The sequence below is a fragment of the Grampus griseus genome, assembly GCF_964374135.1.
Source record: "Grampus griseus genome assembly, chromosome: 13".
NCBI classification, from domain to species: domain Eukaryota; kingdom Metazoa; phylum Chordata; class Mammalia; order Artiodactyla; family Delphinidae; genus Grampus; species Grampus griseus.
In genome coordinates this window covers 39966161-39994007 of record NC_139007.1, presented here as the reverse complement: position 1 = coordinate 39994007, position 27847 = coordinate 39966161, and the positions used below count along the sequence as shown (strand labels likewise).

Sequence of the window (27847 nt, the reverse complement as noted above, 5' to 3'; positions counted from 1 at the left end):
ATGCCATTAGTGAAAAGAAACATCGATCCTAGGCACTTGTGCCACACAGCACTGCCTAGAGGAATTAAGAATGAACTGGAATGTGTAACCAATATTTCCTTGGCAAATATAATTAGACAACTAAGTAGCCTAAGTAAGTATTTTTACATCAATTAAAAATATTACTCGCTGGCTTCTCTGGTGGCGCAGTGGTTGAGAGTCCGCCTGCCGATGCAGGGGACATGGGTTCGTGCCCCGGTCCGGGAAGATCCCACATGCCGCGGAGCGGCTGGGCCCGTGAGCCATGGCCGCTGAGCCTGCGCATCTGGAGCCTGCGCTCCACAACGGGAGAGGCCACAACAGTGAGAGGCCCACGTACTGCAAAAAAATACTACTCGTAAACCAGAATGTTATGCTTTAGGGTATTAAGATGATACTCTTGTGATTAATTTGGAGGGGGGGGGATAGTTGATGAGAAGAGTACAAAGTTATCTTGAAAAATGTAGTCATTTTAAGTAAAATTAATGCGTTTTAGAATCATTTCTTCTTCCCCTGCATGTTTCCTCTGGGAAAGGGAAATAAGGATAGAATCTTTAGGAACAGAATCACATGATGGTTAAGAATTAATGAGATTGTTTTTAAAATATAATTCAGTCTGTAAAAGGTGGTGCTCAAGTTGTACTTTTGCTTGCTTGTTATCGCTATTTACTTTTTTCGAGGCTTAAACTATTTGTGTTTGGGGTTGCTAGTATCTCTCTCTTTATATACATATATATATATCTTACTAGCATAGGGAAGTATTTTTTTATTACCAAATATCTAAAAGTGAAAGATGTGGAATAGTAACTAACTAGTCAGAGGATTTAGGTTAGTCAGGTGAGTTGTCTAAAGGACATTAGGATATCAATCAAGTGCAGCATGATGGCAGACAGAAGGCAAGCAGGTTGGTCAGATAATAAAGGCCAGTGGAAGGGACAGGTTAGGGGAGGAGGAGACAGACAGTATGTTTCCATTATAAGATTACATAACAGAGCTACTAGGTTAAGGAATTAAATAAATTATTTCCCATTTATTCTAAATGTAATATTAGAAAAATTTTTTTAAATATAGTTTATCTTTTGAATTGAAGGATTAGCTTTTTATTAGACATTTATATTTCATTTTAAAGATAAAACAAGATGGTTTTAGTCTACATATCTTCTCTAAGTAGTCCTAGATTTATCAGCCATACCCACCCACATAGGTTGGCTTTATAGGCAGGATTAGCTCCTCTTTTCTTTTCCTTTTAACTTTTGTCCTTTCTTTTTATAATTGACTACTTAGCACAAGGTAAAAAGATGTTGTTAATCTGATGTGTTTCAAGTGAGAGCATTTGGACATACACTTGTAGTCAGAGCAACATAAAAAGTTATATTTGAATATTCTTGGTGAGAGCACTAAATTTCTACATTGCCTATGAAATAGTTGTAGGAGTAAATTAAAAGACTGTTTCTTTGAGTTTAAGTGTATTTGTTGTCTCATTTGGTGGGGTTTTTTTTTCAGGTTAGTTATCAGCAGTGAATCATTAATGTATTGTTTACTTGTTTCTTCCTTGAGAAATTCAATATAAAGTGTACTTTGGAGACAAGTCAAAAGCAAAGGCCTAGAAAGTACATTAATATATGATTATCCATATTGTTTAAAGTCATTTGCTAGCACTAATCGGTTTTATGATCTGTTAGATTCTATTAACGTAACATAACTTCATATAAAATTCATATATTCTATATGTATATGGGTACATCAGCTTGTTAATATTAGAATACATGTTAAGAGCATAGAAATGACATTAATAAATTTGGTTAAAATATTTCTTTAAATTAAAATGAATATTAGATCTAATATAAACAACTTCTTTTAGGTATATTTTCAATGTAGAATTTAGAACTAATGTGTGTCAGTTTTGCAGTACTAACCTGTTTCTTACATAATCTGAAGGTGAAAATTTAAGGAATTTTCAAGTTTGATACAGAAAGTCCATATAAGCAACATCTGTCAGCAAGCACATGGTCATGTTGTAGCCAGACTGAAAATAGAAATACATTGTAAAGATATAACTAAATTAGGTTTTGGGTACTTCAAACTTGGAATCAGAGACTATAGAGGCATGTTCTAAGCAGTTTGTAGAGATTTTAAAAAAGAAAAAAGAAAAAGCATAAAATATTGTAGCAAGGTGTAACAATAGTTTACCACTCCAGAATTAAGCTCTCTGGCAGCTTTCCCACGTGACATAGTTGAGAACCTGGAATTAAATTTAAAAGACCTCTAGATAGCCAGAATAAACAAGCCCAAGCACTAAAGACCATGCACATAAAATAACCAGTTGATCCCTCTCCCAACTTGTTTACTTTTACTTTGGTAATTCAGACAGGGTTTATGATGTGGTTTCCAAACGTTAATGTTTCAGAGCATTAAAAGAGGAGATACGGGGCGGGGGTGGGGGGTGGGGAGATAATAGAAGCAAGCAGTACTGAAGCCAACCAAAAGATATAGTTTATAGCAAAGGAAGAAGTGACATAAGGGAAAAAGCAACATAAAAACTGGAAAGAGGCCATTTAATGTAAAAGCAAATATTCTTATACATTTCAAAGCTGTTGTTTCTCATAATCAATTCATGACTATAAGTCCTCAATAAAAGGTTAAATTATGTTTAATTTTTATTTAAGAAGACAGGGAAGTTTAGAGTAGATTTTACATTTGTTTCCATCCAAAATAGTTAAAATAATAATTAATGCATTAAATAATTTCTGAATTACTTAGAAAGGTAGGCTATTCAGAATGGTTCTAGGTAATTCAGATTTTCACTTTGGTACTATTCCTAACACCAAAAGTGCTATTGCACACAGCAGTGAAGGTCAACTCCAGAGTTCATCATTGCTTGGAGCTGCACATCGTCCTGACCTCTTCCTTGCAAAAATATGCATCTGGTTCAGTTGTTTTTCCTAGCGGAACACAATTCTGTTTTATAATAGATAATTACTGAAAACATAGAATTCACTTTATTTAAATTTCTTTTGCTATACCAAAAGTTTCCCCATTTTATTGCCATCTTATTTAACAACCATTGGGACTCTAATTACCTGAGAGATCTTTTACATTTTCTTTTCCCAAGGCCTTTCTCTTATTGAATATGGTCAGTTCATGCTACCAAGATGAGCTGATAGAGCCTACTTCTTGTTCTCAATCATAGAAAATTTGACAGATAGATAGGAAAGTAGATGGGTGAGAGGGTGGATAAATAGATTGGCTCTATAAGACTAATTAGATAATAGATAGACAATGGACAGATAACACTGAATATTTTGCTGTGTGATAAAGGTACATGTTTCTTGTCCAAAAAGAACATACCCCATTTAGTTGAAGAGTCTAATATTATGAATTCTGTGAGTTTCAAACAGTGTGAGCATGTATATAATTAAAATCAGGAGTTTTAGATTATAGGAACTGAGAAAAGGGAGATAGGCATAGGTGAAGTCATTAGAGGAGGCTTGCTGAATGAAATATGAATTGAATTGGGCCTTTAAGGAACAAAAGAATTTGGAAACTGGAGATGAATGAAGAAGGAAGGCATTTCAACTTGCATGTAGAAGTAGGCAGATGAATGGAGGCAAAAATAAATATATGAGGGGGATTAAAGGGACAAATGATATTAGACATGTAAGGTGGAGCTTGATTATGGAGGACAGTGTTAGCTGAGAGGATTTAGATTTTAACATCAGAGGTAATGAGACCTCATAGATTCTTGAGTAGAGACATAGTATAATAAATGTAAGGTTAGTTGAAATTCAGATCATACACAATTAGTTTTACATTGTGAACTTTATTCCTTTCACCTGTCTCTGGGAGGGAAGGAGGAGGTAGATGTGGAAAGTAAGAAGGAATATGAAAAGAGAACAGATGGGGTTGTTTATCTTACCCACTGCAGTGCTTTGGTGCTTAAACCTGAGGTGGGGAAAGTGTAAACTCTTTTTAAAAAATCTGTTAAAAAAAAGAAAAATCTGTGGGCCCTCTTTCCAGAAAAATGCAAATGCATTAAAAATCTGCATGTAATTTCAGGTGGTATACAGACTATAACTTAAAGATCCGTGTATTAAACTAAGTTCTTTTAGGTTTAAAATTGTCTCTTCCATCTCTGTATCCCTAACATTTGATGAATAAATGTATGGAATGCTTCCCTTATCTGCCAGAGAAACTCTGTGCCTCTAGAAGTGTCTCTAATACCATCCCACACCCAAACGTTTAGATGCTTCTTTCTCTGTGCTTTGTGACTTTTACGTCGTTTTATAGTAAGAGCTGCCTGTTGTTGAGCCCCTATCCTGTATCAGGTACTCTACAATTGCACCCCATCCTCTCCTTCTTTTTTCTCCTTTTCTTATAACTTCTTTGAAGGAGATATTTTTATTCCTGTTTTATGGGTGAGGAAATTGATGTCAAGGCCTCAAAGTGAATGGAACAAAGATTTGGACTTATTTATTAAATTGGTTTTCACGTTTATTTAAATATTTGTTTCTCCCTCTGTTCAAAACCCGTCAGTGGCAGAGAACTTCGTCCAATCATTTTTATATCTCCAGGATCTGGTACACAGTCTGGCACATAAGACATTCCCAGTCATTTTGGTTTAAAGAATATATGTGAGCGAATGAATATATACAAAATTATCCTTTTTCTCTTAATTTATTATAGAGAGATTAAAGTTATGATTTTTTTCCTAAAGATTATAAAATCTTCTAGGACAGGTATTTTATGTTTTATTTCTTGGTGTCTTCAGTAAGAAATACACCTACCAGGCACAGGGTGAGCCCTCAGTAAACCTTTGTTGATTTAACTGATAATATATTGAAGTGCTTTGAAAAAAAGACAGCCATTGTTCAAATGTAAACTGGTGAGATTAATGAATTCATTCTATAAGTATTTAGTACCCTGTTACAGGACTCTATAGAGCTTACTGTTGAGCTACATTTAACCTAGACTGTACGCTTGGGTCTAAAATGTCTTGATTTAGGAAGACCATCAATTTTTTTTTATTCAAAGGTATAGATAGTGATTGACTTATCTTTATATTGTGAGCATTTATTTATATGTTCTAAATACACTTGAACATTTTAAAATTATAGGTCATCTAAAACTTCTCCCTGGCTTATTTACTAGATAGAAATTTTTATTTCTCCTTTTAGAATGGGATTATTTTGGCTTATTCTTTACAGTAATGGAAATTTACATGACTAGAGGAATTCAGTGATTTTAGATTTATGATGTTTTAAGAAACTAGAATGAGAGAAAATATAAAATATCTCATAAATTTTCAGGATCTGTATTTTGGGTGTACCTGAGATTAGGTCATCTACTAGGTTTATGAAATATCTTGGATTCTGCCACTTGGCCTGAAATTCGGTTCTAGTGTACAGTCTGTTTATGACTGCTGAATTGGGATTAGAGATGTATTATTTATGTGTACTTTACATTATAACCTCTCTAACCCTCAACAGGTGTAGATAGGGATAAAGCAGGAGAGTATTTCCTTAGCCACAAGTCACCTACCAGGAAGTGGTAGAGCTAGTATCTAAAACTGTATTTCCCAGGGTTTGTGTTTTCTTCTCACTGTATCACAGTTGGATTACTTTAGGATGGGTTTAAAATTTAAACTACTTTCAAGTAAATACCAAATTCATTGGGGCAGCGTTTTTAAATGTTAAATTGTTTGATATTTATCTCAGATAACATTAACTTTTATGGTATATGCTTCATTTTTGCTTAGGTAAATATGCTGAAGATATATTTGGAGAATTATTCAATGAGGCACATAGTTTTTCCTTCAGAGTTAACTCATTACAAGAACGTGTGGACCGTTTATCTGTTAGTGTTACACAGCTTGATCCTAAAGAAGAAGAATGTAAGTTTATTCATGTTATATTTTCTTTCACATGTATGTTTTTGGTTAGGTGGGATGAGTGATATATTTAAGAACACTATTATACATGAATTTATTAAAAAAAAAACAACTGGGAGAAATGTGCTTCAATTAATGAAAGAAACATACACACACACACACACACACACACACACACACACACACACACACAAAACATGAATTTACTACACCTCGGGGGGCAGGGGGAGACCTTCAAGATGGCAGAGGAGTAAGACGTGGAGATCACCTTCTTCTCCACAAATACATCGGAAATACATCTACATGTGGAACAACTCCTACAGAACACCTACTGAACGCTGGCAGAAAACCTCAGACCTCCCAAAAGGCAAGAAACTCCCCACGTACCTGGGTAGGGCAAAAGAAAAAAGAAAAGACAGACAAAAGAATAGGGACGAGATCTGCCCCTCTGGGAGGGAGCTGTGAAGGAGGCAAACTTTCCACACACTAGGAAGCCCCTTCACTGGAGGAGATGGGGGGTGGGCGGGGGGGGTGAAGCTTCAGAGCCACGGAGGAGAATGCAGCAACAGGGGTGCAGAGGGCAAAGCGGAGAGATTCCCGCACAGAGAATCAGTGTCAACCAGCACTCACCAGCCTGAGAGGCTTGTCTGCTCACCCGCCAGCACAGGTGGGGGCTGGGAGCTGAGGCTTGGGCTTTGGAGGTCAGATCCGAGGGAGAGGACTGGGGTTGGCTGCGTGAACACAGCCTGAAGGGGCTAGTGCGCCACATCTAGCTGGGAGGGAGTCTGGGAAAAAGTCTGGAGCTGCAGAAGAGGCAAGAGACCATTGTTTCGGGGTGTGCGAGGAGAGGGGATTCAGAGCACCACCTAAACGAACTCCAGAGATGGGCGCAAGCCGCGGCAATCAGCACGGACGCCAGAGATGGGCATGAGATGCTAAGGCTGCTGCTGCAGCCACCAAGAAGCCTTCATACAAGCACAGGTCACTATCCACACCTCCCCTCCCAGGAGCCTCTGCAGCCTGCCACTGCCAGGGTCCCGTGATCCAGGGACAACTTCCCCAGGAGAACACACAGCATGCCTCAGCCTGTTGCAACGTCATGCCAGTCTCTGCTGCCGCAGGCTCGCCCTGCATTCCGTAGCCCTCCCTCCCAGTGGCCTGAGTGAGCCACAGCCCCTTAATCAGCTGCTGCTTTAACCACATGCTGTCTGGGTGGGGAACAGATGCCTTCAGATGACCTACAAGCAGGAGCGGGTCCAAATCCAAAGCTGAACCCCAGGAGCTCTGCAAACAAACAAGAGAAAGGGAAATCTCTCCCAGCAGCCTCATGAGCAGTAAATTAAATCTCCACAATCAACTTGACATACCCTGAACCTGTGGAATACCGGAATAGACAACGAATCATCCCAAAATTGAGGCAGTGGACTTTGGGAGGAACTATAGACTTGGGGTTTGCTTTCTACATCTAATTTGTTTCTGGTTTTATGTTTATCTCAGTTTAGTATTTAGAGCTTATTAACATTGGTAGATTTGTTTATTGATTTGGTTGCTCTCTTCCTTTTTTTTCTTAATATATGTATTTTTTTTCCTTTTTTTCTGAGTGTGTATGTCTGTGCTTCTTTGTGTGATTTTGTCTGTATAGCTTTGCTTTTACCATTTGTCCTAGGGTTCTGCCCGTTTTTTTTTGTTTGTTTTTATTTTGTCATATAGTTTTTAGCACTTATCATTGGTAGATTTGTTTTTTGGCTTGGTTGCTCTCTTCTTTCTTTCTTTTTTCTATTACTTTTTTTTTTTTTTTTTTTGTGGTACACGGGCCTCTCACTGCTGTGGCCTCTCCCATTGCGGAGCACAGGCTCCGGACGCGCAGGCTTAGTGGCCACGGCTCACGGGCCCAGCCGCTCCGCGGCATGTGGGATCTTCCCGGACCGGGGCACAAACCCGCGTCCCCTATATCAGAAGGCGGACTCAACCACTGTGCCAGCAGGGAAGCCCTGCTTTTTTATTTTTAATAATAATTTTTTAATTTTAATAACTTTATTTTATTTTTATTTTATCTTTATTTCTTTTTTTTTTCTCCCTTTTATTCTGAGCTGTGTGGCTGACAGGATCTTGATGCTCCAGCCAGGTGTCAGGCTTGAGCCTCTGAGGTGGGAGAGCCAAGTTCAGGACATTGGTCCATCAGAGACCTCACAGCCCCACATAATATCAGTGAAAGCTCTCCCATAGATCTCCATCTCAACGTTAAGACCCAGCTCCACTCAAGGACCAGCAGGCTACAGTGCTGGGCACCCTATACCAAACAACTAGCAGGACAGGAACACAACCCCACCCATTAGCAGAGAGGCTGCCTAAAATCATAATAAGGTCACAAACACCCCAAAACACACCAATGGACTCAGTCCTGCCCACCAGAAAGGCAAGATCCAGCCTCATCCACCAAAACACAGACACAAGTCCCCCCCCACCAGGAAGCCTACACAGCCCACTGAACCAACCTTACCCACTGGGAGCAGACACCAAAAACAACAGGAACTACGAACCTGCAACCTGCAAAAAGGAGACCACAAACACAGTAACTTAAGCAAAATGATAAGACAGATAAATACACGGCAGATGAAGGAGCAAGGTAAAAACCCACCAGACCAAACAAATGAAGAGGAAATAGGCAGTCTACCTGAAAAAGAATGCACAGTAATGAGAGTAAAGATGATCCAAAATCTTGCAAATAGAATGGAGAAAATACAAGAAATGTTTAAAAAGGACCTGGAAGAACTTAAGAGCAAACAAACAATGATGAACAACACAATAAATGAAATTAAAAATTCTCTAGAAGGAATCAGTAGCAGAATAACTGAGGCAGAAGAACAGATAAGTGACCTGGAAGACAAAATAGTGGAAATAACTACCAAAGAGTAGAATAAAGAAAAAGAATGAAAAGAATTGAGGACAGTCTCAGAGACCTCTGGGACAACATTAAACGCACCAACATTCGAATTATAGGGGTCCTAGAAGAAGAAGAGAAAAGAGAGGGACTGAGAATATATTTGAAGAGACTATAGTTGTAAACTTCCCTAACATGGGAAAGGAAATAGTCAAGTCCAGGAAGTGCAGAGAGTCCCATACAGGATAAATCCAAGGAGAAACATGCCAAGACACATATTAATCAAACTATTAAAAATTAAATACAAAGAAAAAAAAGCAGCAAAGGAGAAGCAACAAATAACATACAAGGGAATCCCGATCAGGTTAACAGCTGATCTTTCAGCAGGAACTCTACAAGCCAGAAGGTAGTGACAGGACATATTTAAAGTGATGAAAGGGAAAAATCTACAACAAAGATTATCCAGCAAGGATCTCATTCATATTCAATGGAGAAATTAAAACCATTACAGACCAGCAAAAGCTAAGAGAATTCAGCACCACCAAACCAGCTTTACAACAAATGCTAAAGGAGCTTCTCTAGGCAGTAAACACAAGAGAAGGAAAATACCAACAAAACAATCAAGAAAATGATAATAGGAACATAGATATAGATAACTATATTAAATGTAAACGGATTAAATGCTCCAACCAAAAGACATACACTGGTTGAATGGATACAAAAACAAGACCTGTATATATGCTGTCTAAAAGAAACCTACTTCAGACCTAGGGACATATACAGACTGAAAGGGGTTGGAAAAAGATATTCCATACAAATGGAAATAAAAAGAAAGCTGGAGTAGCAATTCTCATATCAGACAAAGTAGACTTTAAAATATAAACTATTACAAGAGACAAAGAAGGACGCTACATAATGATCAAGGGATCAATCCAAGAAGAAGATACAACAATTGTAAATATTTATGCACCCAAAAGAGGAGCATCTCAATACATAAGGCAAATGCTAACAGCCATAAAAGGGGAAATCGACAGTAACACAATAAAATTAGGAGACTTTAACACCTCACTTTCACCAATGGACAGGTCATCCAAAATGAAAATAAATAATGAAACCCAAGCCTGAAACGACACACTAGACCAGTAGGACTTAACTGATATTTATAGGACATTGCATCCAAAAACTACAGAATACACTTTCTTCTCAAGTGCTCATGGAACATTCTCCAGGATAGATCATATCTTGGGTCACAAATCAAGGCTTGGTCAATTTAAGAAAATTAAAATTGTATCAAGTATCTTTTCTGACTACAATGCTATGTGACTAGATATCAATTACAGGAAAAGACCTGTAAAAAATACAAACACACGGAGGCTAAACAATAAACTACTTAATAATGGAGTGACCACTGAAGAAATCAAAGATGAAATCAAAAAATACCTAGAAACAAATGACAGTGGAGACACGATGACCCAAAACCTATGGGATGCAGCAAAAGCAGTTCTAAGACGGAAGTTTATAGCAATACAATCCTACCTTAAGAAACAAGAAACATCTCAAATAAACAACCTAACCTTCCACCTAAAGCAATTAGAGAAAGAAGAACAAAAAACCCCCAAAGTTAGCAGAAGGAAAGAAATCATAAAGATCAGATCAGAAATAAATGAAAAAGAAATGAAGGAAACAACAGCAAAGATCAATAAAACTAAAAGCTGGTTCTTTGAGAAGATAAACAAAATTGATAAACCATTAGCCAGACTCATCAAGAAAAAAAGGGAGCAGACTCAAATCAATAGAATTAAAAATGAAAAAGGAGAAGTAACAACTGACACTGCAGAAATACAAAAGATCATGAGAGATTACTACAAGCAACCCTATGCCAATAAAATGGACAACCTGGAAGAAATGGACAAATACTTAGAAATGCACAACCTGCCAAGACTGAACCAGGAAGAAAGAGAAAATATGAACAGACCAATCACAAGAACTGAAATTGAGACTGTGATTAAAAATCTGCCAACAAACAAAAGCCCAGGACCAGATGGCTTCACAGGCGAATTCTATCAAACATTTAGAGGAGAGCTAACACCTATCCTTCTCAAACTCTTCCAAAATATAGCAGAGGGAGGAACACTCCCAAACTCCTTCTACGAGGCCACCATCACCCTGATACCAAAACCAGACAAAGATGTCACAAAGAAAGAAAACTACAGGCCAGTATCACTGATGAACATAGATGCAAAAATCATCAACAAAATACTAGCAAACAGAATCCAACAGCACATTAAAAGGATCATACACCATGATCAAGTGGGGTTTATTCCAGGAATGCAAGGATTCTTCAATATATGCAAAACAATCAATGTGATAAACCATATTAACAAATTGAAGGAGAAAAACCATATGATCATCTCAATAGATGCAGAGAAAACTTTCGACAAAATTCAACACCCATTTATTTTAAAAACCCTGCAGAAAGTAGGCATAGAGGGAACTTTCCTCAACATAATAAAGGCCATATATGACAAACCCACAGCCAACACTGTCCTCAATGGTGAAAAACTGAAACCATTTCCACTTAGATCAGGAATAAGACAAGGTTGCCCACTCTCACCACTATTATTCAACATAGTTTTGCAAGTTTTAGCCACAGCAATCAGAGAAGAAAAAGAAATAAAAGGAATCCAAATTGGAAAAGAAGAAGTAAAGCTGTCACTGTTTGCAGATGACATGGTACTATACATAGAGAATGCCAAAGATGCTACCAGAAAACTATTAGAGTTAATCAATGAATCTGGTAAAGTAGCAGGATACAAAATTTATGCACAGAAACCTCTGATATTCCTATACACTAGTGATGAAAAATCTGAAAATGAAATCAAGAAAACACTCCCATTTACCATTGCAACAAAAAGAATAAAATACCTAGGAATAAACCTACCTAAGGAGACAAAAGACCTATATGCAGAAAATTACAAAACACTGATGAAAGAAATTAAAGATGATACAAACAGGTGGAGAGATATACCATGTTCTTGGATTGGAAGAATCAACATTGTGAAAATGACTCTTCCACCCAAAGCAATCTACAGATTCAATACAATCCCTATCAAACTACCACTGGCATTTTTCACAGAACTAGAACAAAAAATTTCACAATTTGTATGGAAACACAAAAGACCCCGAATAGCCAAAGCAATCTTGACAATGAAAACTGGAGCTGGAGAAATCAGGCTCCCTGACTTCAGACAATACTACAAAGCTGCAGTAATCAAGACAGTATGGTACTGGCACAAAAACAGAAATATAGATCAATGGAACAGGATAGAAAGCCCAGAGATAAACCCATGCACATATGGTCACCTTATCTTTGACAAAGGAGGCAGGAATGTACAGTGGAGAAAGGATAGCCTCTTCAATAAGTGGTGCTGGGAAAACTGGACAGGTACATGTAAAAGTGTGAGATTAGATCACTCGCTAACACCATACACAAAAATAAGCTCAAAATGGATTAAAGACCTAAATGTAAGGCCAGAAACTATCAAACTCTTAGAGGAAAACATAGGCAGAACACTCTATGACATAAATCACAGCAAGATCCTTTCTGACCCACCTCCTAGAAAAATGGAAATAAAAACAAAAATAAACAAATGGGACCTAATTGAACTTCAAAGCTTTTGCACAGTAAAGGAAACCATAAACAAGACCAAAAGACAACCCTCAGAATGGGAGAAAACATTTGCAAATGAAGCAACTGACAAAGGATTAATCTCCAGCATATACAAGCAGTTCATGCAGGTCAATATCAAAAAAAAAAATAACCGAATCCAAAAATGGGCAGAAGACCTAAATAGACATTTCTCCAAAGAAGATATACAGATTGCCAACAAACACATGAAAGGATGCTCAACATCATTAATCATTAGAGAAATGCAAATCAAAACTACAACGAGGTATAACCTCACACCAGTCAGAATGGCCAAAATCAAAAAATCTAGAAACAATAAATGCTGGAGAGGGTGTGGAGAAAAGGGAACCCTGTTGCACTGCTGGTGGAATGTAAAGTGATACAGCCGCTATTGGAAACAATATGGAGGTTCCTTGAAAAACTAAAAGTAGAACTACCATACGACCCAGCAATCCCAATACTGGGCACATACCCTGAGGAAACCATAGTTGAAAAAGAGTCATGTACCACAGTGTTCATTGCAGCTCTATTTACAGTAGCCAGGACATGGAATCAACCTAAGTGTCCATCGACAGATGAATGGATAAAGAAGATGTGGCACATATATACAATGGAATATTACTCAGCCATAAAAAGAAATGAAACTGAGTCATTTGTAGTGAGATGAATGGACATAGAGATTGTCATACAGAGTGAAGTAATTCAGCGAGAAAAACAAATACCATATGCTAACACATATATATGTGGAATCCTAAAATAAAAAAAAAAAACTGGTTCTGAAGAACCTAATGGCATGACAGGAATAAAGACACAGATGTAGAGAATGGACATGAGGACATGGGGAGGGGGAAGGGTAACCTGGGATGAAGTGAGAGAGTGTCATGGACATATATACACTACCAAATGTAAAATAGGTAGTGGGAAACAGCTGCGTAGTCAGGGAGATCAGCTCGGTACTTTGTGTCCACCTAGAGGGGTGGGATAGGGAGGGTGGGAGGGAGATGCAAGGGGGAGGAGATATGGGGATATTTGTATATGTATAACTGATTCACTTTGTTATACAGCAGAAACTAACACACCACTGTAAAGCAATTATACTCCAATAGTGATGTTAAAAAAAAAAAGGAATTTACTACACAACTTTTTTACCCACGACCTTTGTTGTACATGTTGTAATAGATTGGTGGCTTATGTATAAATGCCATTAGCATGAGTCTCCTGGGTTTTCTCCTCTTTTTTTCTTTTTTCTTTTTTTTTTTTTTTTGCGGTACGTGGGTCTCTCACTGTTGTGGCCTCTCCTGTTGTGGAGCACAAGCTCCGGACACGCAGGCTCAGCGGCCATGGCTCACAGGCCCAGCCGCTCCGCAGTATGTGGGATCTTCCCGGACCGGGGCACAAACCTGTGTCCCCTGCATCGGCAGGCGGACTCTCAACCACTGCGCCACCAGGGAAGCTTTTTTTCCCCTTTTTTACCTCTTCTTTTTGTATATTAAATAGCTCTTCATTTTTTGACATAAAATTTTTTTGGCCAGACTCTTTCTCCAGTTTCTTTGTCTTTTCTCTCTTATAATTTGTTTGTATACATTTGTCTTAGAAATAATTTGAAAATTACCTGAAATTCTTAGGTTTGATTGTTTAAGAATGTAATTCCTTTTAATATACTTGTGTGTGTGCATATTGCTAAACTGCTAGAATCTGATCTCGTTCTTTCAATGTTACTTCCCAATTTAAATCAACATTTCCAAAAGAAAAAAAAAGTTCCCAAATTGCCAGTATATAGGACAAAAGTGTTCTATGCTGAGATATTAAGCTAGGGATATTAGGTTTAAAAAAATAATAATGGTAGAAAGTTTAGTGGTAAAACATTTCATGCCTTGATAGAAAACATTGAGTGGTGGTGTTTCTCAAATGCCTCTTTCTGTTTTGTTTATTTTTTAAGAAGGAAAACTGAAACTACTAAGAACATAATTTTCACTTATCTACCCTAGAGTATTATTTAATGTGAATCTCTTATAATCCTCTGTTCAAAATATTTTTTGTGGAATAACATTTTTATTATAAATGTAAGTTATATAATAGATCTAAACTTGAACAGTAAAAATATTAAAGGAGGGCTTCCCTGGTGGCGCAGTGGTTGCGAGTCCGCCTGCCGATGCAGGGGACGCGGGTTCGTGCCCTGGTCCGGGAAGATCCCACATGCCGCGGAGCGGCTGGGCCCGTGAGCCATGGCTGCTGAGCCTGCGCGTCCGGAGCCTGTGCTCCGCAACGAGAGAGGCCACAACAGTGAGAGGCCCGTGTACCGAAAAAAAAAAATTAAAGGATATCGCTGAAAAAAGCAAAAGGTAGAATATAATGATGGCTGTTTTAGTGATTGAACCAACTTCTGACATAATTTAATGCCTGAATAAGGAGAGGTGAGTACTTAACTATGCTAAGTTTCCTCTACATGCAAAGATATAAACTCATAGGTCTGGATATGAGAAAAAACCAAGACAGTACTTTAAAAAAAAAACAGCTTTATTGAAATATATTTCATACACCCTACAATTAACTCGTCTAAAGTTAAAGTGTATGATTCAGTGGTTTTTAGTATTCTCACCGAGTTATGCAACTATCACCACAGTCAGTTTTAGAACATTTTCCTCACCCCAAAAAGAAACCCTATATCCAACAGTAGTTACTTCCCATCTCCCCTTCTCCGTAGCCTCCAGCAATCACTAATCTGCTTTCTGTCTCTATGGATTTGCCTATTCTGGACATTTCAAATAAATGGAATCATGCAATATATGGTCTTTTGTGACTGGCTTCTTTCTAAGCCTAATGTTTTCAATATTGGTTCATTTTGTAGAATGTATTGGCATTTGCCTGATGACTAATGATGTTGAGCATCTTCTCATGGCTTATAAGCCACTTAGAATCGAGTCTCCAAGCAGGAAAGTGGTAGAGCTAGGACTTAAAACCAGGATTTACACCCAGGTTACTCTGAGTGAAGTGGACCAAGTGCGCGATTTTGAGACTGTGTACAAAACAGGGAGCAGATTGTTGGCATGTGGGTGACATGAAATGAGGTGAAGTCAGTGTAGTCATGCCAGATCTTTCTTTTGTCCAAGAAGCCAGGTATCTAGATTTTTATCTCTTACCTCTTGTTTTTAAATGTTGACAACTGCAACTAGTTCAGTTAAAAGCAACTAAGACAAAAATGATTCTATTTTTGTGCAAAGGGCTGGATCTATAACCTGACTTTACATTGTACCAAAAATCTAACAGAAATAGGTAGTAAAAATGTGTTTCTTCCTTTAATAAAACTACAGTCAAATGTAATTCACAGTGATGTATAAATGTAAAAAAAAAAAATTAATAAAAAGAATAATAAAACTTAACTTAAAAAAACAAAAGAAAAAAAACAACAGGGTTTAAATGACTTACTGGCCATTTGTGTATCTTCTTTGGAGAAATATCTGTTCAGATCCTTTTCCCATTTTTAATTCGGATTATTTTTCTTGTGATTGTTGAGTTACGCAAATTCTATATATATTCTGGATCCAAGTCCCAAATCTTATGATTTGAAAAGATTTTCTCTCATTCTGTCGGTTGTTTTTTACTGGTGGTATCCCTTGAAACATGTTTGTGTATATTATAATGTATACAATGTATATTGTTATACGTCATGAAATTCTTGAGATAAAAATCATTGCTAATATTAAAAAAAAATTTATGGCCATACTTTCAAATATGTCATTTATATCCAAAATTTCTTTTTTAAATAATTTAAACATGTAAGTTACAAGTACATTTCATCTAAAAATATAGAAATATACAGGCAGTTCTTTTATGTAACAAATAAAAATTAATATTTAGTTTGAAAATACTGTTAAATTTTAACAGGTATTTTAGCATTCCCATTAAAATTGAAAATGAAAATACAGATACTAGTAAATAACTTAAGGTGTGTTTAGGTGTTTTAAAAAATTCTTAATGTGCCAACAACTATCAGAATTATTCAGTTTCCTTTAAAATTATATGGAGCATTGGGAAAGAATTCAGAATCTAAAACGTTGAACTACTTAATTTGAAATTGTCATGGGGATGTTGAATAGAGGAATTTTCAAAGTTATTTTACCTAGATTTTTTAACTCAGTTAAAGTTCACATAAAATAACATTATGAGTAGAATAATAAATTACAGAATGTAATATCAATATTTTGGGATTTTTAATTACCATTAAATAGTAAGTAACAGTAATTTAGAAAGGGTAAAAAACTGAGTCTTTAAACAAAGCTCTGTACCATTATCTTTAATTCAGTTATGTTTACAAACATATTGTGCTGACTTACTGTGTTATATAACACTAAGTAATATCAGATGTCATTGTTGGCAACTGGAAGGGGCTTTGTCACATTGGTCTGTTAACAAATGAGAGAAATGATAAATGAAAGGAGCTGAAGATAGAAAAATGCTTATTACTTTACATGTTCTTTATATCCTTTACTAAGACAGTTTTGGGAAATCAAACACTAGGTTTCATACTTACAGTTAATAAGTGGGGTAGGAGGGTGGCAAAAATTGATCCATTTTGATTGCAGAAAACAGAGGCCACTTCTGATAGGAGCCAGAGGAACAGCATGTGGTACTGTGGCAGAGAGATTAGCCTCAAAGGCAGACAGATCTGCGTTTTCTGTTCTGGCTCTACTGCTTATTAACCATTTTACCTTGGGCCAGTTATATAATATTTTCTATTTTCTTATGTTTAAAAATGGAATAATAATTCCTATCCCATTAAATTGTTATAAAGCTTAAGTAAAAATTAGTGAAAGCATCTAACACTATAGTTTATACTCATTAAGTATCTCTCATACTACTCTTTAGTGATAGTGGGAAAAAAACTTTTTTCCTTCTCTGAATTTTATTTTGGTGTTTTTAAGTCAGAAGTGGAATTGCTGGGAATGCAGTCATGTTGTGGCTATTGCATAGCCAGCCTCATTGCTCCACTTATTTCATAGACCCAAACATTCATGTTGAGTGAATTTTATTTGTAAGGATGAAAGAGATACTATTTTAGGGAGAAAAATAATTTAAGAATTGTTATGATTATTTAATACTGACCTTTCTATGGTATAAGGCATTTGTACTAAAACCCATATTAGATATGTTAAAAAATCACCTAGTTTTTTAATATCAAGAAATCACTCTAAGAGTTAAAAATCTAGTATTTTGGTAAATTTTTTATTTTAACATGCTGCACAGTCCAAAAGAAACTGAGCAAATGAAGTTATTTTAAATCCTCATATGTATGATGGGGCTGTGTTAACTTACTGGAGAAACTAATGTACAAGATAGCCTCAGTCTTCAAGAACTTGTAGTTAATTGAAGACCCTTATAGAACAAGATAAAAGATAAGTGAAATAGACAACAGTACAGATTGCCCAGTACTTGAAAACTTAATTTTCTTTACAATAAGTTTGTTTTAACTTTATAGTCCATGTATCATACTTATAGCATACTTAAAGCATAGAGGGCAATAGTGCATTTAGCCCAGAATGCCACTGATAACTAAGTAGTTCCTTCAGTGTTATTGGTATAAGCTAAATAAAAGTAATAAAGGGAGATGGAAAAAAGATTATAGAAAAAAAGAGGAAAATGTAGGTTGGTGGGGACTGGGGACGGCAAGGAGAGAAAAGGAAAAGGTGCACTTGATGGGAAATGTAGCATATGCTTCAGGTGTCATTAGAGCCTTAGAAATCAGAAGTTGCATTAAAACCCATCTAATTGGAAAAATAAAGCACAAAATGATGTGGCATATAGTGATAGAACATTTAAAATATGGTTCCTGATTCATAAGCCGCTAACAGTCATGACCTTCTGACTTTTAAACAAATACGGTATATGAATTTGTCCTTATGTTAAATCATCTTAGTAAAATAAAACAATACATTTTGGATTTTTGTTTTAGTGTCTTTGCAAGATATAACCATGAGAAAAGCTTTCCGAAGTTCTACAGTTCAAGATCAGCAGCTTTTCGACCGCAGGACTTTGCCTGTTCCATTACAGGAGACGTACGATGTTTGTGAACAGCCTCCACCTCTCAATATACTCACTCCTTACAGGTCAGTACGCTAATAAGTAAGAAGGCCGTTTATTTATTTCAGACTTCAAGTTCAGATATGTAGCAGTCTACCTTTAAATGCTAAATCCCCAAACATTTTTTATTTCACTGGTCTCCTGAGCAATGCAGAGAACCCTCCTTATCCACCACCTTTAGAAAACCTTTGCTTTATTCACTAGGTGAGTTCCCAAGGTTTGGGCATACAAAAAACAAGACTTACTCAAAGGAGTTGTTTTGACAGGTGTTTTTAAGAAAAGCCAATGGCAAACATGAATATGAAGAGACAAGGAGTTGTTATTGTCTTTTTAATTTAATTTCTAATTAGATGGAAAAGAAAAAATAAAGAGTTCAAAATCCCACCACATTAATAAAATATTGTTTTTTTCTGGTTCTTGTCTACTCTTGATCTTTGCATTAAATATCTGTGTATTGAATATGTAGTATCTGTTTTTAAATTTTTTTTACCATTTAAAAACTCTGGACTTATTCAGCCTTTCTTTGGAGTCTTTCACATGAATTGTTAAATGGGTGATTTAAGAGGCACAACACGTGTCCTGAATAAAATGGTATTTGGATAGTTATTTGAAACTATTTGTCAGTATGCAAGGCATTGGATATAACTATTACTATTAGAATGACTATTTGGTGATATTTTTTGGATTTGGTAAGATGATAAGTAAATTAGAGTATTGGCAGAAACCCTGTATAGTTTCTCTGTTCTGTTGTCCTTTCAGGCTTTTCTCTTTGGCAGAATCATTTGTAATTACTGGAATTTCCCACAGGACTTATAGAAAACCTGGCATTCAGCGGAAGTTAGGGATGAAAATTGTCCAGTTGTACCTTTAAATTATTAATTCCAACTCTGAAAAACTTCTGGTTTTCCAGAAGTTTCCTGTCTGATTTGTGAGAAATGTTCTATTGGTGCATATTCTCATTTATTTTGCCAATATTTTTACACATGCTATATTTTGTTAATGTAAGAGGAAACAATTTTAGTAAAATTACTTCTATTCCTATTGCCTCTCTAAGTCTTACTAATGTATATTTTAATTGATATTTTATACTTCAGAGATGATGGTAAAGAAGGTTTGAAGTTTTATACCAATCCTTCATATTTCTTTGATCTATGGAAAGAAAAAATGTTACAAGATACGGAGGATAAGAGGAAGGAAAAGAGGAAGCAGAAGGTATTTCAAAAAATTGAAGTTAGTTTTCATGTATTTGTGATTTGTTGCATATGTGGGACTTTATTAATTCTGTACTTTGACAGTTTTATTTTATTTGGTCCATATGGTCAAATACCGAAGTCTTTATAACCACGCAGAACGATCACAGTCTAATGGGGAGCAAATGAACAATTAGGTTATTATAATATGGTGTGATAAATACCCACCTAACAGAGAGGTATGCATGGAGGGTTTGAGTAGCACAAAATAGCACCTGCTTTAGGGAGGACGGGGCTGATAAACACTTCAACAAAGCTTATAATGAATCTTGACGAACAAATAAGAACTAAGTGGTCCAGGGAAGAGAAAGGCATTCTGCTAAAGCAGAACAAAGGAATATTGTACAGATATTGGTAAAGTAGATTAAGTTAATATTTTCTTACCACAGAGCATATCCTAAATGGAAAGCTTATAACAGTCTCACTAAATTCCTGTTACCTGTCTGCTGTATTATCATTTTCTACTTTCTAATAAAATTCACTTGGATCTGTTTTATTCCATGTTAATGATAACTAGAAATATAGAAGGAGGAAGCAAAGTTGGATTTAGGCAGAATTATGAAGGTGGCAAAGTTTGTCTTTATCATCCCTCTGTTTCTTCTATAGCTATCTCTGCTCTCCCTGCTCTTCCCCAAAATGCCTACATGTTATTATTTTCTGCACTAGACAGTGTACCAGTGTTCTAGCCAGAGTTTGCAGACTGGTGACTGGTAGCCCAGACTATGCCTGCAAGCAGTTTTGTTTGACAAACACAGTGGTTTTTAAATTTTTGAACTGGAATGCCTTAGATGGACATACCCGTCTAGTTCAGTGCAGGCCTCATCTTATATCTGGCTCTTTTTATTCACGTATGTTACCTGCTTGGCCCCTTTGGTTTCTTTCTATACTTTTTCTCCCACAGTTGGAATCACTTTTTGTTTTATTTTTCAAATACCCTATTTTCTGTTGAGTGACAGTTATTATGGTTTAATTGGGTAATTGGATTTTTTTCTAATGTATTGGCTAGCTAATTAGTCGTTTCTCAGATAATATAACCTTAGTAAATTTTCAGGTTTTGGCTAGAGGTAGGCAGTGCCTTTAATTGTAGAAATTTCACTCATTATAGCAAAAACTAATAATGTGGGAGCAGAGTTGATGAAACTGTTTTCATCTGAAAGGACTTTCTGACCTCAAGTTTTATTATGTAGACATACTATTTTTATCTGATACATCAATTTCATTTAAAGGTTAAAAAAGCATTCGAAAGTGGGATTACAAACAAACTAGCTAAGATTTAACTCTGAATGCACAAATGAACTGTATCTCTGTTACTTTTACTATATTATGATGACATTGTCTTTTTCAATAATGATGTTAGAATTCTATTTTCGTTGTTATAACCTCTTTTTAAAAACGTAGTACTTCAGCATTTGGCTTTGTTTCAATACATCTGTTATAGCAGAAAAATCTAGATCGTCCTCATGAACCAGAAAAAGTGCCAAGAGCACCTCATGACAGGCGGAGAGAATGGCAGAAGCTGGCCCAAGGTCCAGAGCTGGCTGAAGATGATGCTAATCTCTTACATAAGCATATTGAAGTTGCTAATGGCCCAGCCTCTCATTTTGAAACAAGGTTTATTTTCTTTTGTTTGTTTTTTTAAACAAAATTAATGGTAAAACACTGGCTTTATTTCTAATATCTATATGTCTAAGTCTTAGGTCCTGAACTGTTGAATTGACAGACTCTTTTCTATAAGTATTGAGTTTATTTTGAAACCCTGACCATTGTGAGCCTATTGAAGTCTGATCTTGGGCAGATCATTTTTGTACCCGGACTTCAGTTTTCTCATCTGTAGAAAGAAGTGGTTGGAGTAGATGATCTTCGATGTTTTAACTTTCATATGAGGTCTCAGCTCACTCTCAGTAGTTCAGGCAGAGTCTGTTAGAATTTCATAATAGAGTAATGGGGTCTGGATTTTTTTTTTGAAGTATTATTGATTCACTGCAGATAAAATAGGAGTTGGAAGGGGGTTATATTTTGTTCCTTTTTCTTTCCCCTGACTTCCTTTCTATGCCACATCTTCCACCTCAGATATATCAGGACTTTCAAAACAAAATTACTCATCCCCTTTTGCAGAAATATGCAATAGGTCCTTTTCCTTTCTCAGTGGCCAGGGACCCTATCTAACTAATATGCAACCCTAACAAACATTATACTAGCATCTCTCTGTGGAGAGATTTGTGTACAGTTGATTATAGTTATTATTATATGTTTTATAGTTACTGATTTTTGAATGGAAAAGAACTTAAGACTTTCTTTCGAATAATACATGTAAATTATTGGGTCATAAGTGTAAATTATTTTGGCCTATTTTAGGAGTAATATACATATAAGGTACTATCCATATGTAGTACTGAAAGAAAGAGACTGAAATGATTGATTTTTTAAAAAATTAATAATCTGTAGACAGACATTTATTTCTAATCACTGTTAAGTGATTGAGGTATTGAGCCTACCCAGTTGTGTAAATATAATAATTTCTAACTTGCTTTGTACACATCTTTTAAATCCAGCTTTGTCTCCAGCATGCACTACAGTCAGTAAATATTTATGTCTTCACATGCTCAAGGTATCTAAAATTTTGCTTAAATCTGACTTAAGTCACATGTTATTATGTTACGCAGCTATTTTCTGAGTACCCTAGCACCTTTGAAAACAGCAAAAAGACAAAAACAATGTAGTTAGCCATGTCTGTGCTACTGGTATCACAGACCTATCTCCCTTGGGTGCCAGACACTTGGAAGTCATTTAGGTTTAAAAGAACAGCAGGATATTCTGGTGGTAGAAAATTCCAGTTTTCATATTCTAGCTTGTTGTCATTGGCATCTTATTGTAAAGAAAAAAATTAAATAGAGGCAGATAGCTTTGAACACAATTGGCTGAAAGTTATTTTCTTTTCTTGTTTATCAGATTATGAAAGTAATACTTTTCACCCTTGTGAATTGAATTAGTATTATATTATAAAATAATAAAATAACTGAAGGTCATCATAATAACCTGAATCAGCAAGGAAAGGTTGCATTGTGAGCAGCATTCTGTGTTTTAAAAGCAGGATGAATGTAATAAATTTCTGAAAGAAGTTTCTTAAAGTAGTTAAAATATTGGCATTCAAAGGATAAACCTTCAATATCTCATGTAGAACATTTTACTTCACCAATAATTCAAGAAAAATACACTGATACTGTATGTATTTTTTAGACCGCAGACGTATGTGGATCATATGGATGGATCTTACTCGCTTTCTGCCTTGCCGTTTAGTCAGATGAGTGAGCTTCTGACGAGAGCTGAGGAAAGGGTCTTAGTCAGACCACATGAACCACCTCCACCTCCACCAGTGCATGGAGCAGGAGATGCAAAACCCATACCCACCTGTATCAGGTATGTCAGAACAAGCACATGATGTTTCATCTCAGATGTTGGTAACCTTTTTCTTTAAAGGCCCATATAATAAATGTTTTCGGCTTTAGGACATATGGCTTCTGTCACAACTACTCAACTCTGCCATTGTTGAATGAAAGCAGCCATGGACTATACATAAATAAATGAATATGTTTGTGTTTCAACAAAACTTTATTTACAAGAACAGGGATCGGGTCAGATTTGATCCGTAGTTTGCCAGCCTCTCATAAGAGCTGACACATTCTCTTGGGAAATTTTAGCTAATGATAACTTAAAGATTAAAGTGTGTTTCATTTTATTATAGCTTTGTTATCAAGCACATGATCTGCAATATATTAATAAAAATTAAGAATTTTTGGTATGTGGTTAGGGACAAAGAAATGGGAACCAAAGACTTGATTATAAATGTTAATTTAATATTAGGGGAAATACTCTAAGAATTTGAGAGAGAATAGGCAATTGCTCATAATAATCTTTTAGTAAAGCTTTTTGAAGTTTCATTTTGTCCACTGTTATCCACATTATAATTTTTTTTCATAGAGAAATAGAGATCAGCTTTACAATTTCCAGTTAAAAAGATCAATCTTATATTACTGACTCATTTGATGTTCCATCCTCAGCAAGGAAGAGGGGCATAAATTTCCTTTTGTGGTTTGTAATTAGTTGTCATTGATTTAACTGAAATGACATATAATGAGTCTTAATAGCTTCAATACAAATACAGTATTGTTTTGGCCACAGGTATAGCAATACAAATGTTGTAATATGATAAATGTTGAGTCATTATGAAGACTCATATCCCAGTGTAAAACTGAGCATTTTATCAAAGGAAGGATAAAATGCTCAAGTGGATATGAAAGTTGCATGAGAGGATGAGATCGTTTAGAATATTATAAATCAAAGCGCCACGTATTGATTTTCTTGTTAGTGTACTTTTAGTTCTCATTTCATTCTAAATATTGCTGAAGAATTTTTAATTTTTATAGGAACATGTTAATGCCTCTACCTTGATAGAATTACTGGTAGCCATTTATGTTTTGAGTGGTTAGTTTTTTCTCTTTAAGTAACTTGCTGGGATCTCTTTATCATTTCAGTTCTGCTACAGGTTTGATAGAAAATCGTCCTCAGTCACCAGCTACAGGCAGGACACCTGTGTTTGTGAGCGCCGCCCCACCACCTCCTCCACCACCTCTTCCATCTGCCTTGTCAACTTCTTCATTAAGAGCTTCAATGACTTCGACTCCCCCCCCACCAGTACCTCCCCCACCTCCACCTCCAACCACTGCTTTGCAAGCTCCAGCAGTACCACCGCCTCCAGCTCCTCTTCAGATTGCCCCTGGAGTTCTTCACCCAGCTCCTCCTCCAATTGCACCTCCTCTAGTACAGCCCTCTCCACCGGTAGCTAGAGCTGCCCCAGTATGCGAGACTGTACCAGTTCACCCACTCCCACAAGGAGAAGTCCAGGGGCTGCCTCCGCCCCCACCACCGCCTCCTCTGCCTCCACCTGGCATTCGACCATCATCACCTGTCTCAGTCGCAGCTCTTGCTCATCCTCCCTCTGGGCTACATCCAACTCCATCTACTGCCCCAGGTCCCCATGTTCCATTAATGCCTCCATCTCCTCCATCACAAATTATACCTGCTTCTGAGCCAAAGCGTCATCCATCAACCCTACCTGTAATCAGTGATGCCAGAAGTGTACTTCTGGAAGCAATACGAAAAGGTAATTTTCTCAAGAGCCGTTAAAAGCATTGCAATGGTAGCATTAGAACTTTTCTAAATATTGGAGACAATAATGTTTTCTTCATTTATAAAAGTTTAGATGCTCATGTTTTTGTACAAGTGATCTTTAGAAAGTAAAGCTATGTTCAATTTATATTTTAAGTCTTTTTCAAGAAAATATGTCACATTAATCATTTTATTTTCATACTTAGTAGGTGTTCTTGAAATGTTTATTGAATGAATGAGAAATTAAAAGTATCAGACTTAAATGTTATAGAAAATTTAGTTAAAACCCTTTGTAAATATTATATTCAATATATATAACTCCTTTTAAAATGGTATTTTCTTCAGTGTTAAGGCTGTCCATTTGATATGTAAGTGACACTTGCTTTACCAATACCTTTAAAGGATTAAGGTTCCTACCTTAGTAACAAAGGAACAACCTGTCACATTCATTTATTTATTCAGCCAACGTTTCCTACTATATGCCAGGCAGTAACAGTATAGAATGAATAATAGTGCCTTTCCCTCAAGTACTGGGGAGAACAAAGCCACAGAAAATATGCTCAACGATGTTTAATTTATTTGACCGTAGAGGTAACAAACAAAAGAAATGTATCACCTGGTTAACTTTAGGAGGTGGTGAGTAGGGAAGCACAATAGACCATAATGGCTAAATAAACTATAGACATCCACTGGGGTATGTGGTAAGTTTCATCAAATCTTCAAATTCTTTTTAATAGATCTTGCTTTTTATTTTCCTGTTAGTATTTCTCATGTGTATTTGAATTTATTCGATTAATAATATCTAATAATATCTAGTATTTTGGTTTACAATGAATGGTTTGGATTTACTATATCAGGTATTCAGCTACGAAAAGTCGAAGAGCAGCGTGAACAGGAAGCTAAACACGAACGCATTGAAAATGATGTTGCCACCATCCTGTCCCGCCGTATTGCTGTGGAATACAGTGATTCAGAAGATGATTCAGAATTTGATGAAGTAGATTGGTTGGAGTAAGAAAAAATGCATTGATAAATATTACAAAACCGAATGCAAATGTCCTTTGTGGTGCTTGTTCTTTGAAAATGTTTGGTCATTCCAGTGTTTTGCTTTCTTTTCCTTAAGGTAAATAACCCTTTTCCTCCATAATTTTTGATTTCTAAGAAAAATATTAGCATACATTTCAAACTAAATGTTTTACAGTGGCTTATCTTTTTTTATTTTTCAAAAGGCATCATTTGGTCAAATAAACCACTAAGTATTAAGCATGGACAGCTGTTATTAGAGTAGCTGATTCAGTTTTTTGATATATCTTAATTGTGCACTTTGTGAATTTTAATTTAAAGAGAGCAACTGAGATTAAAAATCTTGAGGGCAGCTGTATCTGTTAATGAGCCTTATTCCATTTCCTGACGTTTTAAAAGAAGAAACACTACCTTTATATGAATACACTCAGAAAGTACATTTAGCTTGTAGTATTGAATTCTCTTAAAGGAATGCTTGAATTTTTAATTATTGTTTTAAAATACTTGCCTTATTTGAATGTTTAGCAGTATCCCCTTCCTACTTATATATTGTGTGGTACGATTTTGCTTGCCTATAAGAGTTTAAAAATTTTCCATGTGAAATACTCTGACATAAACCATGTAACTTACATAACTGTTAAGAATAACAGTCTGATTTAATAAATGGTTCATTTTAAAGGTTCATGGGTGTTACCTCTTTGAATAAAACTTTCTGATAGTTTATCAAATAATATAAAGTAGGCTCTAAATAGTCAATGAAAAAGTTAAAAAGTACTTAAGCTGTATAATTTCCTCTTAATTGTACAGACTCATATTGTCTAGTGCATAAGGTAGCTTTTATGTCATTTTTTCCTAAAGTCAAAAGTCAGTATTTTTCAACTCCTTATGCTCTTAAATTAAAATCTCAACTTGCTCTCTAATTGCAGCACATCTTGACTTCAGTTTAACAGCATTCTTGAAATTATGTTTTGCAATGATAAAATTAGTTGTTAATGTTTACACAGTCCAGATTCAGGGATGAACGAGAAGCAGCATCAATATCAGATTATTTAGTATGAAGAAAAGACTAAATGAGGCTTTGGTAGTTTGACTATAAAAGTGACTGTAATCTTCATCCTTGCTTCTATCCCATCAATACAGGGATCCCTCTATCCCAGCTACTCCCATCAAAAGATGGGTTCTGTTACCACCCGCTTTGAATCTGAGTGTCCTGAGACTTGTTTTAGCCAAAAACATGTGGAAAAAGTAAACTCAGCAGAGCCTGCTAGAAGTTCAGAAACCTTACGCAGAGAACTATCCCAAGTGAGGCCAACTTAGATGAGCCAATTGCAAGCTCACCTGCTGGCTGACTGTAGACAGATGAGCAAGCGTAGCTAAAATTAGCCCAGCCCAGAAGAACTGTTCAGCTGACCTATAAATTCATGAGTAAAAGTAAATGTTTATTGTCTTACACCTAAGTTTTGAGGTGGATTATTTCGCATAGCATTGTGGCAATGGATAGCTGAAACATGAGGTCATTGGTAACCTGCTAATTTGAGGGGGTTTTAGGTAGCTAACTAATGATCTGTAATCCTTGTAGAAGAGGAATGATGAACTAAGTCCTCCAATAGCAATACGGTTTGAACATAAAAAACATTTCCCAATGGCTTTAAAAAAAGATTTGCTTTTAGGTAGATTTGCCTAGACCTAGAACAAGAGATTAGATAGTCATTTGAGTTTCCTTCCCACCTTACAAAACTGTATATTGTTGAACTTAACTCCAGATAATATACCAAAATTTAAAGTTTGTCTTTCCAAGGTGCTTATGATCAAAAAGCAGTAGCTAGTAGATAGTTTTTGTAAAGCTCAATTGTGGC

The 27847-nt window shown here is 36.1% G+C and overlaps 1 protein-coding gene across 2 annotated transcripts; it reads left to right on the top strand.

Annotated features, from left to right (window-relative positions):
- On the top strand, positions 1-25983 carry WASF1 (WASP family member 1; the record flags this gene model as incomplete). Of its 2 annotated transcripts, none has more annotated exons than XM_082669103.1 (8): positions 1-133; positions 5774-5908; positions 18425-18578; positions 19647-19764; positions 21244-21413; positions 23040-23219; positions 24335-24963; positions 25826-25983. In XM_082669103.1, 8 exons carry the CDS (start codon positions 1-3, stop codon positions 25981-25983), a joined length of 1677 nt encoding a protein of 558 aa, XP_082525229.1. The 2 variants fall into 2 exon arrangements, with proteins under 2 accessions (XP_082525229.1, XP_082525228.1); XM_082669102.1 differs by having other exon boundaries at positions 21241-21413.
- Positions 25984-27847: the final 1864 nt, after the last annotated feature.